The 19,044-nt window shown below is 36.3% G+C and overlaps 1 protein-coding gene across 1 annotated transcript in view; it reads right to left on the bottom strand.

The window, feature by feature from the left end:
* Window positions 1-241: 241 nt before the first annotated feature.
* The window catches only part of LOC104166154 (unconventional myosin-Ie), a gene marked incomplete at its 3' end in the record, with an annotated part of 58,516 nt that continues 39,713 nt past the window's right edge, over window positions 242-19,044 (bottom strand). Inside the window, exons 5-17 of the mRNA XM_009705997.1 lie at window positions 16,396-16,483; window positions 14,639-14,728; window positions 13,529-13,660; window positions 11,950-12,084; window positions 10,595-10,727; window positions 6,910-7,106; window positions 5,783-5,863; window positions 5,317-5,403; window positions 3,985-4,071; window positions 2,675-2,842; window positions 1,833-1,918; window positions 1,156-1,237; window positions 242-348 (exon numbers count right to left, since the gene is read on the bottom strand). Of these exons, the coding sequence (XP_009704299.1) occupies window positions 242-348; window positions 1,156-1,237; window positions 1,833-1,918; window positions 2,675-2,842; window positions 3,985-4,071; window positions 5,317-5,403; window positions 5,783-5,863; window positions 6,910-7,106; window positions 10,595-10,727; window positions 11,950-12,084; window positions 13,529-13,660; window positions 14,639-14,728; window positions 16,396-16,483 (1,473 nt within the window). The remainder of the gene's footprint in view (window positions 349-1,155; window positions 1,238-1,832; window positions 1,919-2,674; window positions 2,843-3,984; window positions 4,072-5,316; window positions 5,404-5,782; window positions 5,864-6,909; window positions 7,107-10,594; window positions 10,728-11,949; window positions 12,085-13,528; window positions 13,661-14,638; window positions 14,729-16,395; window positions 16,484-19,044) is intronic.

Here is a 19,044-nt window from a genome sequence, read left to right as displayed (position 1 = left end):
GTTCATTATTCGTAACTGGTATGAGAAAAGCTAAGAACTGCATATACTAACTGCTGATTTAGACCAAGTGACCACAGCTTATCCTTGAAGTTTAGGACAGTTCATGCCAGATTTCAATTCTGAAGGTTTTAGAGTATCTAGTTCTACTTGTCTGTAGGCTGTATTATTACAAATTTTGAATTTTCGTGGCTTTTTTTAACTATTAGTACTGTTTCTCATCACATACTCTGCTTATCCATACCTGCTCTCCTCCCAGTCTCGAGACTTCTTTGTTTCATTTGGTTTGATGCAGCGGATATAATGGGGTGTACACTTCATCAGGGTGCCAACAAGGTCATTTGCTTGTTTCTGTAAAATTGAGGGAAAACAATAGTGTCTGAGCTGAACAGGGTAAATCCTGGGAGAGATTTCTAAAAATCATCAACCATCTGCTGATGATCCAGTTGACTGGATCCATTGACTTTGGTCTTTCTCCAGAACCTCATGTACCTCATGAAAAATTTATCAGTAAATAGAAGGCACCATTATCTTCAGCTATATAATATATTTAAACTATTACATAGAAATAGGGAGTGACATGGAATGCACCAGGTGAACTTGACTGTCAGGGTGAAATATGAGGAAAGAGGTTAATAAAATATCGATTTCCAAAGTCTGCAAATGTGTAATCTAACCATATCTTTTACAGCCAGTCTCCAAAAAGATGCTTGCCTTCTAACACTTGCTGCCTTATTCAAGGCACATTATGATCAGTAAAAAGACTTCAGTGAGCATTGGATCAGGCCCTGCTGCATTTCTGCACTATAAAGAGACCAGTTATCTGTAGTTAATTGTGGGACATCAAGTGGCTGAGTGAAGGGGCTCATTCATTATGCAGATGCAAGTACTATTATCACTACCATCAATTGCTCGTTTGGAAAATCCACTGCTGCAGAATGCAGCTGAACAAAACATTTAATGAATGGTGATGCTGGAGCAAAACATGATTCTAACAGCTGAAACACTGCATCACTTTGCAATCAAGATACTCCTGATGTCTACCTTTAAATATGTCTGGACAGTAAAAAACAGCAAAGACTACTTTTTTTTTTTTTTCCCTTGGGTATCCACACACACCCATATATGCACATACTAACACAGCAAAACTAGACATACTTTGATTTTACTGCCCGCAGTGGTAGGACGGCCCTTCTTGTCCACTTGAAGATTTTCAGGAAACAGAGCCTTTATAAAAGGCCTAGGAAAGAATTAATAAAATAGTGTTGGCATAGAAAGACAATTCAACGCAGGAATGTCAAGGAATATGCTGTAGAAGTTGATAGTTGAGCAGAATATAAATAGCTATTTCTATTAATCTGGAGTTATATCAAATCTATTTTAAGATTAGTATTTTCCATGAGCTTCACTCCTCAGAGATCCCTTGCTATTTTAGTGAGCCTTGGAAGACATGATACCAGACTTCTAGACTCGAAGAAACACACACTTAAAAAGTAAGCATCAATTAATTAACCCATATAACAAAAAAATGTTACTTTATATGCTAAAACAGTGCCTGTTCTGAGAAAATGCCAAATCACTGATGACCTTGTTTGAGGCCAAAACAAATGGCTGTCATAATACCATTTGATTCTGACACTGCAGTACCTTACTTATGCTGATTTGCAGAAAATGAAGTTCAATATAATGCAAGTGATACTGTTCTACTGCAGTGATGTTTTATTTCTGCTTTTATACAAATGAGCTCACAAGTTGCAAAGTAGAGAAGTCAGGCCCTCTGCATCCATCTGAACTAACATGTTATTCCTAGCTTTAAGCAAGTTTTGCTTACGTACAAATCACTGCTCTGCATGAGTTCAATCAAGTCCATGAAAAGAACATCCCGATTTCTCTCGCAGAATCCATCCATATCATAAGATACCTGGGCCAAGGTGGAAATTGATTGTTTGTGGTAAGTTGAGAACCCAATAATTAAAGAAAATTTAAATTCTGTCCTCATCAGTAGCTGTTCTGAACTTCTTGGTTAGCCTGGTATAACCTAAAGATACTACAATGATCACTAAATCCTTGCATATATTATTAGTTAACTATTTTAAAACAAATATAAAAGAATTTCATCCATGTATTTAAATTCAGTGAAAAAGAATGTTATGGAGCTAGTGAATGGAATACGACACAAGTGAATTTAATACTGAATTTTACTGAAGAAAAATTTTTGCATAATAAGAGTTTACTGTTATTAACTATAGCTGCAGGAAATCATGAATACTCTGAGAAATAGAACTGTACGTTATATTCCCAGTTTTACTGGTATATCATCACCTAAGGATCATGTTTATATCTGAAGTCTTTAAATTTATCGCTACTATAACCACCAATTAAGATTATTATTAATAAAAGACATGGGGCATTTATTTATTACATTTACTATTAAGTTCCAGTTAGTATGTTTGATAGCAGCAAGGCCCAGACTCATCTCTCCTAAGTACGAGACACATGTTAGGGCATATTTGTTCTAAGGTCCCTATATTGTGAAAGGAAGACACTGTTCTCCTGAGATAATCTAGCTATTTAAAATCAAAACAGCCCTCTACAGGGCTTCCCCCTTCCTTTCATTACTGTTCTTTTTTCTTTATAAATACGTTACACGTGATTCAGTGATGATTTTCCACATTACCTTTCCAGCATAATGATGAATGATAAATCCCTGGTTCCAGCTGTTGAAATGTTCATGAGTCCCAATCTGCATCTGGAGTTTTTGAAGCAGTGTTTGGTCAGCTCCTTCTCCCACTGCATGCATTGTGGCGCACACATCATCTAAAATGCTCATAATCCCTGGGGGATTCTAATGCATTGAAGAAGAATAACAAAAACAGCAAAAGAAGTGAGGAAAAAAAATTACAATGCCAGTTTTTCCTCCCAAACAGAAAACTATCTTTGCTACAAAAACAACAGAGCAAAATCACAGCAAGAAAAATTCCCCGCCAACCAGTAGAGTTCACAGTAGAGGATTAATTTCTACACAGGCACGCAAATAGTTCAAGGAGAGATGCCACTACGTGTAATAATAGTGACAGCGGGAAATGATGGAAAAAACAATGATTGCTGTTAAAAACAAAACAAAAACCCCAAAACACCCAACATTTGTTTTAGTTTTTAATTCCTTCACAAAGCAATCTTCTTTCTCATTCCACCAAAAAATAAACCCATGTCTGAGGTAAGCATTTAAACTCATAAGCTGTAGCTTGTCAAACTTAGAGCTAAATATCTAAGATTGTAACAGAAATCCTATCCTCTTCCTAATTATCCTGATACAGATAGGAGATGGACAAAATCTGATGTGCATTTAAGCACAAGTCACTATAGTACTTGAACCATTGTTAAAATTACCTGGCTTACATGAGGACAAAGGACTAGCTGAAAAACAACCTACATCTGTCCTAAGGGAAAACTCAACATTTGTTGTCACCCCAAATCAGAACACAAAGACTTTAAACTGCAGAACATCCTGTCTAGCAAAGACATAAAATTTCTTTTTATCTACAACACTTCCTAATACTTTCTCTTCACTTGTTCCTGCTTAATTTGCGACAGTACCTCAAAGGAAGCTGGTATTGTAGCATCCCCAAACTGAAATACATGTCCCAGGGACACAGAGAGCCTTATCTAATATACAGTAGAATATGTCATGAAGTTCATGATAAATTTAGGTGGATAAAATTTTAATTTCCATCACTATTTTTTTTAGTCACACATCAATCATGCTATCTTATGGTTCTCTTTTTGGTCGGTATCTTAGATGATATATACCTTAGAGCTCTTATAAGACATCTTATGTAAGATTTATATATAGGCTTAGTATGACTCAGTAACTGAACAACAGTATTTGCATTTTTCCTATGAATGTTCTTAACAGTGAAGCGGTTGCCCAAATATTTTACAGAAAAATCTTGTTCTTTCTTCCATCTGTTTGTTCTAAATACTTACCACTTTGTTCTCTATAAGGTCACACACTATTTTGTTGTTAAAGTAATCTATCGGTGTCCATCTAATTCCTTCTTGCACATATTCTTCCTGTTAAGTAAAAAGAAAGATGCAAATATTCCTTTGCATGGTGAATGTAGCGCTAGATTTACAATGCACTACCTATACAGAAACTGCACTACTCATGTTCAGAAAGACTTGTCAAATGTATGATTGGGGGGAGGTGGGAGAAATAACCCTAATGATAGTTAAATCCAGCTCTCTACTCCCTAGGAATCCTTCTGTGTTCTCCCCACAGATTCTTTTGTTATTCCTAGCCCTTGAGCAGTTACTGAGAACAGGAGTATTTCATCATTATTATTGTCAAAGCACTTCGCAAATAGTCAACAAAGTGACTTTTACAGTACCTTGACAGTGCACGGAAGCACCCATATCCTAATCTATTTTAAAAATCAAGATTGTTATAGGCCTATCAAGGATCAGACTCCCAAAACAACACATTCAGAAATGCACATGAAATGGAGACACAGCTCTACTTTTTGTTTCTGCATGCAATTACTGTAACCATAAAGACATCTAGAGACTCACTGGGGAAAAAATTCATACTAAAATTTGATTAAATTGACCCACTCAGTTGCATACATGAGTTCAGCTAGACACTTAGCAGGTCATTTGTGTGCTCAACCTCAATGATCAGTTAACTTTTATACAAAGGCAATTGTGTATGTGCATTCTTGAAAACATTGTCCTGAAGTTGGTGCCAGGCCTGAGCTCATACTGTACACAATGCTTCTGTCTCGGCTGCATTCTGTCTGCCCTCCCATGCAGAAGCTCACATTCATGTAAAGCAAGATTTTGCAGTAAGACTGTGAGCAGAGAACTGCAAATACTCTCAGAAGTATTTTTGCATTTGTCTCAGTAATCTATTTCATTCAGATATATATTTAAAAAAAAAAAAAAAGGGTGTGGAGGAAATTAAGAAAAGTATTCCCATTTAACTCTGTGTCATGTCCAACAAAAGCACAGGGATGGAACCAAGCTGCAGTTTTCCATTTCTGTCAATGAGTCAGAATATGCAGCGAGTCTGGGCAGAGTCATATGACTGCATTAGTACACCGTATGACGGACTCACTTCCGTACCACTGTATTAGCGAATAAATGTCTGCGGCTGATGTGATTTACAGCTTTAGGGTTAGCCAACAAAGGGGTTTTTTTTCTTTGTCTTGCTTAACAAGGCAGATTTTATTGTTAGAAGATGATGAAACTTCAATTTTTCAACCAACTGAAAAAGCAATAGCTCATTTATGAATTCAAAAATAATAAACATCTGGTTACCTGTTCTGCCTTCAGTGTCAGTTCAATAAAAATCTGCTGTAGTTTTTCATTAACAAAGTTGATGCAGAACTGTTCAAAACCATTTTTCTATAGAAAAGGAAACAATTTAAAAATTAGTCTCGTGCTTTATATACAATAATTCTTAGTTCTTATGCTGGCAATAAGCTTCAAAGAAACACTGTCAGTGATGGATGGGTTGCTGACTTTATAGACATTCTGTGTAATCTCAGATCTTTTAAGATCCATGACCTAGTTTCTTTGAAGTTTCTTCAATACTTTGTGTTTATTAAGTGAGACATTACCAGTGAGAACTCGATGTCCAGAAAGCTGGGCTTGGGGTTTTTTTTTGCTTTTATTCTGGCCACAGGATTTGGGTTTTTTTCTGGTTTGGATTTTTTCCCTTCTAAATAACAAAAATCTCCCCCAGGTCAGATCAGCTCAAACCCTGAGTACTGCATTGCCTTACCTGGAATATTTCAAAGCCGTAAATATCAAGGACACCAATGTTATACTCTTCGTGGTCCTTCTCCATAGCCTTATTAATAGACTAATAAAACAGAAACAAAATGTAAAACAAAGTGTAGTTTATATATTTAAAAGATATATTCATATCCTTAAATCTTTATATAAAAATATTGGGTTTCTTCAAAAAGCACATACTTGAATGGAATACAAATATATGTAACAGGGTGTTTTACTTTCACTTTTTAATAAGGTGTTATTAACAGCTAGGAAATGAACAGGATACTGTCCTGTTTTCCAGGTTAGCGAGCCTTTGGATCTACTGTTTGTAAAAATCTTTCCCCTTTGGTGTAACTGGCTCACTGAAAGAAAAGGAGCCAACAAAAAAAGAACAGCTTTAAGTCTAAGAATCTGAAGCATTTTGCAGATGGTGCCATGAATCTTTTCACCTATTTCTGTATTCCCCTACTTTGCAGTGTCAGTGCTGGGACAGGCACATAGTGGGAATCACAGAGCTGTCATGATGAAGGAGACTTCTGAGACCCTAGCACTGCCACCATGGAGGAGACTTCTGCTTCATCTAGCCAGCATATGTGGCCAAAGGTAAGGTTTCTAAGCCACCAATCCAGCCCAGGGTCTCGTTCTGAAGAACAGAGTACTTTAGCATGGAGAATGGAATTTGACCATTTGCTCAAATGCAACATCAGGATGCTGAAGGGGTTCTGTGCTGGAGAGCAGGGTAAGAGAGCAGGGGACCATAACCCACTAATTCTACTCGTCTGAAAATGCTCAACTATGTTGGAGAAAGTAAGAGTCAGAGAAGTATGGATGCTGACAGGAAGAAAACATCAGAATATCTCATGGGACAGTTGTGGCAGGAGACTGAGCAAATACAGTGCTGAAAGCACAGCTCATTTGCTTCAAAGAAAGTGTAGCGTTTGTCATATTATCAGTGCCTTGTATTTGATATCTGTGGTCATGCTCCCACTGCACTGCTCAGTGCTGCTGCTAAGGTTTAGGCAAAGAAACATACTGGGTGAAAGAAATGACTGACAAGAGCACTGCAAAGAACATTCCTAGTGTACTTGTACTTGTTTTGATACTTCAGTAGAACAAGCAAATCCAACTTACATCCACCAAGTAATCAAAAACACGGGAATGAAGGGCCTTGGCCAGTGCATCTCTGGTGTAGCAGGCTTGTTCCACATTTAGCGTTACATTAATAGACTCAGATTTGCCTCCCCACTTGCTGTCCATCTGTCTGCTGGTCAGTTTTTCCTTTAGGCGGTCCTGATTAATTCCCAGGAGAAAAGCAGGGAAAGCCAAAACTGCAAGAAAGATCAGGGATGCTGGATTATGACTTACAGACTAAACCAATACAGAATGAAGGAAAAAAAATATTAGCTGGATCTCTAATAACAATCAGCAGTAATAAATCTCATGGGGTTTGCAGCTTAAAAAGAAAAAAAGAGGAGGGATTTATGTCTTTTAAAATTTCCCTTAGCTCCCCAAGGACATTTTCAACTCTTTACTTACATGGATTTCAATTAAGATAAACCACCTTGAAGTAAAATAGTCAGCTATTTCTGTACCTTCAGTCCTTCAGACATGTATGCTGGCTTAAGTCATAGTTTTGAACTATGTGGTTCAAACAAATCACTCTTGGAGGAGATGGAAATAAAACATAGAGCTCACACATTAAATAAAATTGACACCATTGGAAATTCTTTGTAAAACATGAAATGTTTAAAATACAATAAAGAATATGCTATCTGTTTCCTACTCTTCTTTCCCTTTCTTCTTCTAAGTTAGGATATTGCAAAAAGTTTTCAATTGCCTTGCCTTTTATTTGGTTTTGGGTTTTTAGTCCCTTATTCTCAAGTACTTTGCAAATTCTGTCTTCCTTTGTTTAAAAGTAAAGCAGAAAAATACATCTGTGCAATAAGTATCGACAAGCCTAGTATTTTGTGCATTCTTAGCACATGGTGCAGATGTTAGCTGTAGGTGTCACACACCTTAAGGAATGGAAAAAGAGAAACAGCTCGAAAGCATATGGAAATAGCTCCCAAGGGCAGCTCTTGGAGTTGGTATTGCACCTCCGCTAAACCACATAATCCTCTAACAGTGCTTCCTCCAGGTTCCATTGCTTTCAGGCCTTCTTTACTGGTGCGAGGAGGATGTAAAATAATCACTAAGGCAGCAGCCACTTGTGCTGTACACATCTGTAACATCACAGCATGACTTCGCTAAACCCTTCAGTACATTAATCCAAAATTATTTTTAAGACTGCAAATAGCCACCAGCTTTCTGAAATCTGATTTACGACTATCAGCAAGCTGATTTAAATTTACCCTAGGGTACTAGGAACCACCCACCTAACCAAAGTTGAGTCACTGGCAACATCTCTGGTAACTCACTGAGAACTCAGGTTGAAGAGCACATGGAAAGGTCAAACATCATATGCTTTAAAATGGAAAATAATGTAGGTAATTATAGACCAAATATGCTCACATATACTGTAAAGATGCCAAAATAAGTATTTAGCCAATACTACTGTAAGAATTTATGAAGATGGTATAACAGTGAGCACCACCATACATACCTTAGAAACTCTTCCTTCACAGTGCTAATGATTTACTGTAAAGGAAGAACAGCTGGACATGACTTGATATAATTTCACATTCTTAAGATGCCTGGTTATTTTCCCTACTTAGGGATCACAGAGTTACCATCTAGAAATTACTATAAAGCAGGATATGCATGTAAATGAAAAAATGACCACTGAAGAGTAATAGCGTTCTGTGGATTAGCTTTAAATACAATCTGTGAAGAAAAGCTGAAAACGACTAGGTTCACTTAATTGGTTTTCAGAAAGAAAAACAAAACTTTCAATACAATGCAAGTGTAAAGAAGGATGGTTGAAATTGTTTTCTGCATCCAGGAGAGAACAAGTAGTATTTGGCATGATTTGCAACATGGAAGATTAAGAATCAATAATGAGAACATTTTTTTTAACTATTAATATAATCAAGCACTGTAACAGATAGTGGAGTAATCACTGGCAGTTTTAAAGAAGTGTTTGTCTAAATGTCTGTCAAGAATGATCTGTATATATTTGATTCTGACTCACAGACTGGAGGTTTTGGTGTCTTGAAGAATGGCCTTTGCATGATTTTCTGCAATTGGCTATGTAATAACAAGAATACTATTGACCAAATTCTTAAACTTCTTTTATTTCAGACTTACACAAAGCATGACTTATCAGTGGTCTTTCATTGTGTTTTGTCTTTCGTGGCTATCAGGCTATAAATGCTTTACTATTTAGTTGGCTAGGACAAACAGTAAACTGAGAGGAGGATTAATGGAAAGAGAAATGAACCCAACTTTCAACTTCATAACGCATACATTGTAGTAGACATTGCTATTTCTTCTCTTGCTTCTTTAAAATGCAGTATGTTTATGAATAAGTTCCATATTCATTCTATCTGCTGATTTTTTCAATGTATTATTCATACACAACTTCTCTATTTATATCCCAGTAAGCAAGAAAAATATGGTGTACATAGCTCATCACAGAAATACATTCACATTTACCAACCTATTTTCAACTCATGTCTTTTCAGTTTGTTACTTTTTGATGCAAGACACTCTCTATCTATCTCATCTGGCTATTAAATGTCTTGATTTCATTGCAAGATTTAATACTGTGATTTAAATGGAAGCACAGTAGCTCATTTGGAATCGTAAGGCATATTAAAAAATCCTATACTTTTCTTTGGATGTATAAAATGCCACAAAATGTTTCTTGAGTTGAAATTAAGGTTGAAAATTAGTAAATTTTATTTCCCAATTTATTAAAACAAATAAGAGTACTAATACTGTTCAGTGGGAAGTTGACTGCACAAGATACTTTATTGAAATTTAACTTACCTAAAAGTAAACAAATGCAGTTTTCCTAAACATAAGGACCGTTCCAAAATAAGAGTTAAGAGAACAGATAGATATGTGTAAGCTACTACGTATGTGGTGCTTATCCACTCTGTCGTTAAACTATTGACGTAGTATAGAATCAACATTAGATGCAATGTAGAAATCATGACAAAAATGTCTAAAACTCAAGATCCATTCATTTTTCAACATCTTGCTGATGTGGGCCTAGCTGATATAAAACAGCAGCAAGAGGTGAAGGATGCAAGGACAGTGCTTTGTGGATAAGGAAATAATAAGGAAATAGTTACACAGTAGATGCACCTAATAATGAGGCATGAGTTGAGAAATTTAGAGGGAACATAACCGTAGTATATAAATTCTGCATTTCAATTCAATTCTGAATTTCTGTTTTCAACGCACCTCTTCTAGATGCATGTACACACACACACATATATATGCCTGAGCGCTGACTGTGTACCTGTGATTGGGGATACTCCACAAGTTGGTAGCTGCTTTGACATAACAAGGTCAGACAAACCACATAAGAAATAGGTGGGTTTATAAATGTGTGCTGATGGGTTGAAAGAATGGAGTTCAAGTTTGCTTGCAAGCGCTTCTCACAATTTCTATTATTTCATACTCAAAGACTGGAAAAGGATTTCTTAAATTCAAAATGCAAAATTGCACTCCTGTTAAGTCAGTGGCAATGTACAAGACAAAACAGGGGCCTCGGTACCATTGGGTTTGGAAGAGACTCTACATTAGCCGCTTCACCCTGTAAGAAATGATGCACTGTTTGGATAAACAGCTCAAGGTTGCAGTTCACCTTATGCCATCTGAGTTTCAGCCCACTGCTACTTCTGTAACGGTTTCCAGAGGTACTTACACTCCTCACTCTCCACTCCTGCATAGTTGCCAACTTCTTTGAAGCTGATGTTTCCCAAATGCAGTATTCCTGCCACTATCTGCAACACCAATGCCTGTTCCTCTGCAAAGATCCCAATCACATTCATTGCATGCTGGGAAGGAAAAAAAATGGAATCAGTCATAGAATCTGTTCAATGACTCCTGTCATAGAAGTCTTTTTAAAATTTTGATGTTAAAAATCTGAATTTTTCAAAACAGTTCAAATACCTATGGCAACCAAATTTCATCAAAGCCTGCACTGAAGTTTCAAAAGATACCAGATATCCTACTTCAGCATTTTTAAAAATTTTTTAATTAAATACAGAAGCATCTACACCATTTAGAAGATGTGTTAGCAAAATAAATTCTGGAAAAATTAAAGTTACTAAAAACGAAGCACCTGCTCTTAAGTGTCACACTAAAAATAGTTGCATTGAAAAATGGCAAACGCTGAACTTGGGAGACAATGATTGTATATTCCTTCTACACAGACAGTTTATCCACTGAGACCAAGCACTGTGAAGCTGTACTGAATGACTGTAAAAAGCAGTACAGTCTGTCTGGCTTAGGGTGTGAATTTCAGCCACTTACTAGAAAATAATCCACAACAACATTGGGTTTTCGAGTCTAGAGAACATGGTAACTTACAGAATGTCTTCTCAACTGACTGTTTTTCTAAAATACCAAATTAGCTAGAATACAAAAGTAACGATTATTTTTTTCCCAGGCCTTTAAATGTGCTACATATGTAAACAAGAAGACGTGTTAATATGCTTATTTTAAATAGCAAATTTCTAATAACAGGAGACCAGCAAGTTGACATGACTTGCATAAAGGTCACACAATGAATTGGCAACAGTACTGGATAAAGATCTCTGATCTGTGCTTTCTAAGTCTGTTTCTCCTGCCTTTCAGTTGCACTGTTTTAAATAGGCATGGAAGATCAGGCACCACTAAGAATTACCTAAAACAGGGCACTCTCTTATATTTTCTTCTAATGGAAGTTCTTCACTGTGTTTGCATTTTCACATTTTTCATACTGCAGATTATCTGCACTCAATTAAATGTCATTAAATTTGCACCCTTCTGAAAAAGAACAAACAGAAATCAAAACGCCTTCCTATAAAAAGTATCTATCTTCTCAGGATTGTTAGGCTGCAACATAGGACCTCTTCAGGGTAACATACCTCCTCCTCAGGGTGAAATATAATAAAAATAAGTTATATCTACATTAATTTCTCATTCCCACATTAATACATCAATGTCTGTTCTACAAATGGACAATGACATGAACATATATCCACCACTATGCAAATCATAGAATAAAAAACTCACCAGTGTTTCTTGGAAATCCGATTTGTCATTGATATCATCAACTTTGTAGGACCCAGAGAGACTCAGATAGCAATAGTAGTCCATACTGGTAATGCCAAGACTGCTTTTTTGTTCTGAGGAGGCCCCTTCAATTAGCTGCGGAATAAAAATCCTCAAATTAGGTATCATCCAACAATCTTCAGCAGAGATGAGGAAGGTCAGAAACAGTTAACTGAGCCTGAAATTACTGGGAGAGATACGGCTAGTGCTGTGCCAGGTATGTATCCTTCCTATGTTTTGTTAATTGTTTAACCCAAAAGACCAGATTCTCATTCCTATTCCCATGAATGGTTTAGTTCTAACTTCCATATCTAATAAAAAGCAAAAACTGTGACTGACTTGAATGCTTTCCATTATCTTTAGCTCATAAAGATAAGGCAAAGTGGGTTTTCCAGTCTGCAATATATTATCTAAATCCCCAGGAGCAACATGTTTTCCATGCCGACCAAAACGTAGGCATTGCTGAAAGAACACACTAAGAAAGCATTATTTGTAACTCTAATTGTGAGGCCAAGTATCCTTTATGCCCATTATGGTGTATGTTAAGCAAGTTTTGAACTCCTGCAATACTGTGCTGATTTGAAGCATGGCTCAAGTCACACCTCTTCGCATCATTCAGGCCAACAGTGCCAAGAATAAATAACATAGTAGTTAAAAAAAGGTTCCTGTACTCTCTGTGATGCCAGAGGAGAGGCTCCTCAGACCTATGTAAAGTCTACGCAGTTGTGCACAGACATGGCTGCAATAGGAAGGAATGAACAAACTAACCTCAGAAGAGAACAGTCAAAACCCCATAGTCTTTTAACTCCTGTGTCAAAAAGCCTCTCCAAGCCACAGAGGAAAATCAGCAGGACAGTGCAAAGGGTTCATATACCTCGGAAGAGGAGAATGCACAGCTCCTAGAGCAATTCCAGCTCCAACTCAGCTTTCCATCCTGGCAATGGCACTTCGACTTCATGTGAAGCTGCTTAGTCACTCACAATGCACTGTCTTTACTCTAGTTTTGTAGAGCTTGCTCAAGGGCACTTCAGGTAAGGAACTTGCATGTCAAGGACCACTGAAGGCCAGAAAAGCCTTTTGAAACACAAAAAAAGTGGGGATGCTTGGAGATCCAACAAATAGGTATTATCCTAAATGTCCTAGAAAACTTAACTGAGAATCAAGTCTCTCTTCCACAGCTGTGCTATGGAATTCCAGAGCAGAAGGTATAATTGTATAGTCCAGTTTAAAAAGAAATCTGTTGGAAAGTTCTCATTTTCTATTATATTCTACTGGACTTTTCCAAATGGGAGTTCACAGTGAATTTCCAAGCAAGGCCTTTGAAATATTGAAGTACTTTTGGTCTGGAGCTGAAAGGCAGCTAGGTAGGTCTATGTGAGATGGTGTCTTAACATGCTGTCAAGCTTCCCAGTAATACCCAGATTACCCTCCTGAGTACCCATTCAGTAATCTCACTGTGTTGAGAATGACTTTTCAATCAAAAGGAAAAACTGGTCCTAGTTGTCTTAAATAACTCAGAAAGGATCTATACACTTCTGACCTGGTAAAAAATGTGAAAACTCCTCTCTCCGGGATTCCTCATTACAACTCGAGATTTTTCCAGTAGGAAGTTGGAGATTTTCCCTCCATCTGGTTCTCCACCTGGGCTAAACTGGATTTCAAAGTATTTCCCCTGCAATAAATAATTAAAGCTGTTGAATAATTAGTAAATACAAATCTGAAATCATGTACTTGTACTGTATCTCAAGGAAGGTTACTGGGATATTTAATCTTTATGGATGCAGTGACAGAGCTGTCTCAAGGTATAACCTAAGCTTAGATTCTTGAATTATCACAAATCTTTCTTTCTGCATTTACACAGCACTAGACTTGGGATAATACATCACATGTTAATGCAAGTGTAGAGAGGAAGTCAGTGGCTTCTTTTCACTGCTGACATTCTTGCTTAGTATAAAGGAAACCATAAGGCTCACCTATATGGGAAGTAAATTTAACAGATTTACAACTAACAGCAAACATAGAGTTCTGCTTGGAAGCAAGGTAAAGCAATTATCTTTTTATTTCAGGGAGACATTAATTGTATTAACACTTGTGTTGGCTGAGGAACAAATCTCAAAATTGTAAAGCCTATGTGTAACTTTTAAAAATGGAACCTACAGTATGTTATCTAGTGAACAGTTATTTCACAATATTATCCTGACTATTTCATAATGACTGAAAATAATTCCTGCCTACTTTCTGTACATATTAGTAAAGGCATTTCCCATCAAACAACTCTAAGGATAGTTTCATCTGTTTTTAAAAAAGGTATCAATTTGGGGAGATTTTTTTTTTTTCAAACACATATCACTGTGTATATTTTACTGATCTGGAAAACTGGCCAGTTTGTTGCTGAGAAGTTATCTGCTTGCACACTGAACATTTTATAAATAAATTGTGATCAGTATATATTGTAAGAGAAACAAATAAGCAACATATACAGAATGAAATACCGCCCTCTCAAAATATACTTCATGTTTTAAAACACATTTTATATTTTATTTAGATTTACCTCATTTGTAGTCAATTTATATTATAAACCTGAATACTGTCTCTTGTAACAGCACAGAAGTTGAAAGACTAAAGTAATCTCTAAGATAGAGGGACTTACAAATCTGCTGGAGTTGTTGTTCCGTACAGTTTTTGCATTCCCAAAGGCCTCCAATAAAGGGTTGGACTGTAGAATAATATCTTTAACATGCTAAAATTTTAGAAAACAAGAAAAATACAGATTCAGAAAGAGACATTTTTTAAGTTCTTACAGATTTTCTAGAAAACTATGACATCTAAATTATATATTAAAAAAGCATGAAAGCCTGCATCTGTAAGAAATCCTCTTGATCAGATAAGGAATAGAATCTGTCTCTCTTTTCAGAGCTTCTAGTTCCTGTTTTTTGAAGAAAATCCTACAAAACTAAACAAAATGCCTGAGGCTAAAAACTGGTCCTTCTCTTCACTGCTCTGCCAGGCAACACAGCCAATGAATTTATCTGGTTTTTTCATCATCTTGATTTTAAACGATTTCCTTCTTACACATTAGCATTTAAATCTTTTGAGGAGTCTGGAACCACAACCAATGAAGTCAGAGCAGCATGAAATTTAGGAATCTGCAAGTGCTTCAGCAACTTGTTTCAGGATCAATGACACTGCTATCTAGCTGTCTTAGAAAGCAATAAAGTGTGTCACTATTGTCTCTTTATTTGATCCTAGGAGCTGGAAGTATGGACAAGGTATTAGCGTTGGAACAAACCCAATGCATGCTCAGTTGTGTAGAGAAGATTGAATTTTAGTTCAAAAGAAATGCTGAAGGCAACTTACCAACTTCATCAACAGTTACTCTGTAATCACTAAGAATATTTTTTAATTTTGTACAAAAAGCTGGAATCTTTTAAATAAAACAAAATATTTACTTATAAAGTATGATTATATTTATTCCCAAAATAACACAACGCATACTTTCTTTGGATCATTCTCTTGGTTACTGAATTACTCTCTGCCATGTTCCCAATACCACTGTTGCGCAAAACTAAGCGGAAAGAACATACTCAACATCAGAGACTGCAATAAAGCAAAAAATAACCGTAAGCACACAAAAAGAGTGGACTAGTAAAAGCAGCCACTACCTACCTACCACTGCCTGTCAGTCAGTGAATGACATTGTAACATCATTATGGGAATTTTTACAGCTAATTCACTCGATTAACTTTAGTTAATAAGTTTTGATAGATAGAGCAGACATTGATAGTATAGTCATTAACAAAAGCAACTATTTGTTGTTTCAGCTAGCTTTCAGATACTCTAATTTTGACTAGATTACCTCATAAAACAAGTTGATGTTCCCGCTCTTGGCTCTCTGACGTATGCATACAAATCAGAGATTTAATGGAAGTAATAAAAACCCGAAAAGCCAGTTCAGTTTTCAATAGAATGCAAACACAATAGGAAAAAACCCACATCTCTACTAAAAGGAGACTGGTTGTCATTCTTAATCTGGTTAAGAACAATAATTAAAGTACCTTTTACTCCTGAACTTTAAAAAAAAAAAAAAAAGGTTGTAGACATAATTCAGCGCGAGAGCTACAAAACTTTTAGCAGAGGTGATTCTGGGTCTGTGGATTTCCCTCGTATGGCTCCCATCACACAGGCCGACTAGGAATCTGCAAGGAAGCAGTTCACTGTCCGCTTCAGTTGTCTCTCTGCTGTTGAGGGCTCATATGTATTTCTAGCTGCTCACCCACAAGCTTCTTCAGTAGAGTGCCTCTCAGCTGTCACTGTCTACCAAGACATACCTTTGTCATTCTACCTCTGAAGTCTGAAGTAAATCTTCAGACTATGCTTATGCTTCAGTATTACTCTGTATCAACTCACCTGTACTTTAGGGCCACCTCCTGAAATTTTGGAGATATAACTCATGATATATTTAGCAGCTACAGTCTTTCCAGCACCACTTTCCCCACTACAAAAAAAGGAACACAAAAATGTACTTGTCAGTTTTTAAGCAACTCTAGAATGGAGTAATTTGAGGTTTATCTTGTTCAACCTAGGTACCTTAACTATGAAAAAGAATAAATATACACCATATTTACATCTGGTAAGTTGGTAATATATCGACTGTGATATAGTATTGTAGCACAGTACTTGGATATGTTTGTGAATATATAATTTTGAATACACTATCTTGCATGGACACCAGAATCTCTGTGGGACTTCAAAGTCAGAAAATTATGTAAATTAAGAAATAAATATACTTAAACCAAGATGGTCAAAAGAGAACAAGTGTGTTAAGAACTCAGTTCCCACTTAAATTTAGTGGGATTTCAGATCTTAACACAAAAACTCATTTGAAAATCCAAGCTTTGCCTGCCATGCCTGATACCTACTTCATTCCAGGAGTCTTTTTGTTTTAGGTGTTCCTGAATGAAATAATGAGACATTATTAATCACATCCTGAATGACGGAAGAACTACCTTCCTGTTCCTATGCCTCTTGACACAGGGTACAAGAAGTCTTAATATTCCATACTAGCTTTCACAATTCCTTCCTTCCGTTGTAATATTTCCCTTCAATGGTGAATAATGTTTACAGTATCAGGTTTGCCTTCTCACAATTAGTAAGCTTCTCAAGAGGGAAAGAAGATTGGCATGCCAGACAATCCAACCTCATGCTTTATTTCATACCTTAAACCTAACTTTATTTCAACAGAATTCCTCCAGACTTACAAAAATCTTGGTGCAAGTCAGCTTTGACCTTAATGGATTTACGCTGACCTGGATGACTATACTAACACAAAAAAACAACACAAGGATGTTGGTTCAATGTCGTACAGATATCTGAACTATTTTTTTTCCTTGTGTGAAAATCTGTGCTATCTTTCATCTCCTGAATAATTTCAGTGAATGTTGTTGATTCTTCTATCCTGCGCCTTCTTGTTCCTGGATATGGATCAAATCCAGATCCTTCCCTGCACAAATTTTAGCTATGTTTGCCAGAGAAACATCAGCATGTCCTGCTCAGGAAAAGGACTTACTGAAAATGTCAACTCAGAGCTCCTTATCACCATGGGTAATGGAGACATTTCTAAAGGTTTAGTTCTGAAAAAGCTCCCCAAACTGCCAAGCTGCAAATAGGATTTTATATCTTTAAAGCTTCCAAACAGTACACAAATGCTGAAAGTCTTTCCCGCGACCCCCCAAAATGTTTTCATGATTTTCACTTCTCCTGACTGCAGTCTTAGAGATCAAACAGGAAACTTGAAAAGGTGAAAAAAATACTTCTTGATCATCTCATCTTTGAAGTGTGGACCATGATTTTTATTATTCCAAGTCATCTTTTTCTAAGCATCAAGAAGAAAGCTTATATTATTGGTATCTACTACCTTCACAGGGATAGAGTTTGCTGGATGTCAAACTGTATTTAGAAGTTCAAATCAGCAGTAGTTTGGTAATTAAAATAACATTTGTTCAAAATTTGCTCACAGTAAATTTGCTCATCCTGTTGTAAAACAAGACAGACAAACCGATCTAAATTGAATCATACTCTTGAATTTATGTATACAGTTTTCAACTGAATACAGAGGAGGATCCGGAGCCAAACACTGAATGAATTTGATCAGGTATTATTTATCACGCAGTAAAAATGTAACACAGTTCTGTGAGATTATCTTTGATGCATAAGTTATCCTTCTCCTCTTTGTTCAAATTAAGTGTGGCTTATATTTCTCATCCATAGTGTCTGCCACAGAAATTGACCTGGAAGAATATATTTCCATTTTCTTGTTAGTCTCTGTTTTGAAATAAGTGGTCCTTTATATTAAATTAATTTGGCCAAAAGACTGCCTTTCAGAGTTTGCTTTAGATTTATGCATGCACACACTTTTTTCCAGTTTTATGCTTTTATTGATCAGAGACCAGTAAATTGTTCCAATTAAACTACAATAAAACAGGATGATGCATTATTTATGAACCAAAGTAACTCTATCTGATGGCATGGTATCTTGCCCCAGTAAATCTCAGGTATTCAACTCTAATGCCATTCCTGCCAAATAGTTTTTCATACAGAAGCTTTTTCACATATATCTTACTGCTCTGCTGCTATTAAAAGTATTTTAAGAAGATGCAAGAATCATTTTCTAGCTTGGTAGTTTGAAGTATGTTGGAAGTACAGAGGTTTTTAAAGGTTGAAAAAAATATTATAATGGCTTAAAGTAAGTGGATTGTGGTAGTGACAATTTTCTCAGAGACTTTTCTCACTAAAAATAAAAACATTACATAGCCTCCATCACTAACAAAAAAGATAATGCTTTGAAAGACATATTGTTTCTTCAAGCACTATTTGCTACTTCAGAAAAGTGACATTTTGTTCAGCAAAGTCAATTAACACTTAGCTGAAATCAGAATAAGACTACAAACACAAAGGGAAAATTTTTTGCTCCTTCCTTCCCAGAGGAAATAAAATCAGTGATTAGAGAAGCACGATCAGATACATAGCTTCATCCTTCTCTCTAAAATTAATTTTCTG

This window comes from Cariama cristata, unplaced genomic scaffold, assembly GCF_000690535.1.
Source record: "Cariama cristata isolate BGI_N322 unplaced genomic scaffold, ASM69053v1 scaffold5648, whole genome shotgun sequence".
Classification (NCBI taxonomy): Eukaryota; Metazoa; Chordata; class Aves; order Cariamiformes; family Cariamidae; genus Cariama; species Cariama cristata.
The sequence above is the reverse complement of the archived record's forward strand: the minus strand, read 5'-3'. Positions and strand labels throughout refer to the sequence as shown.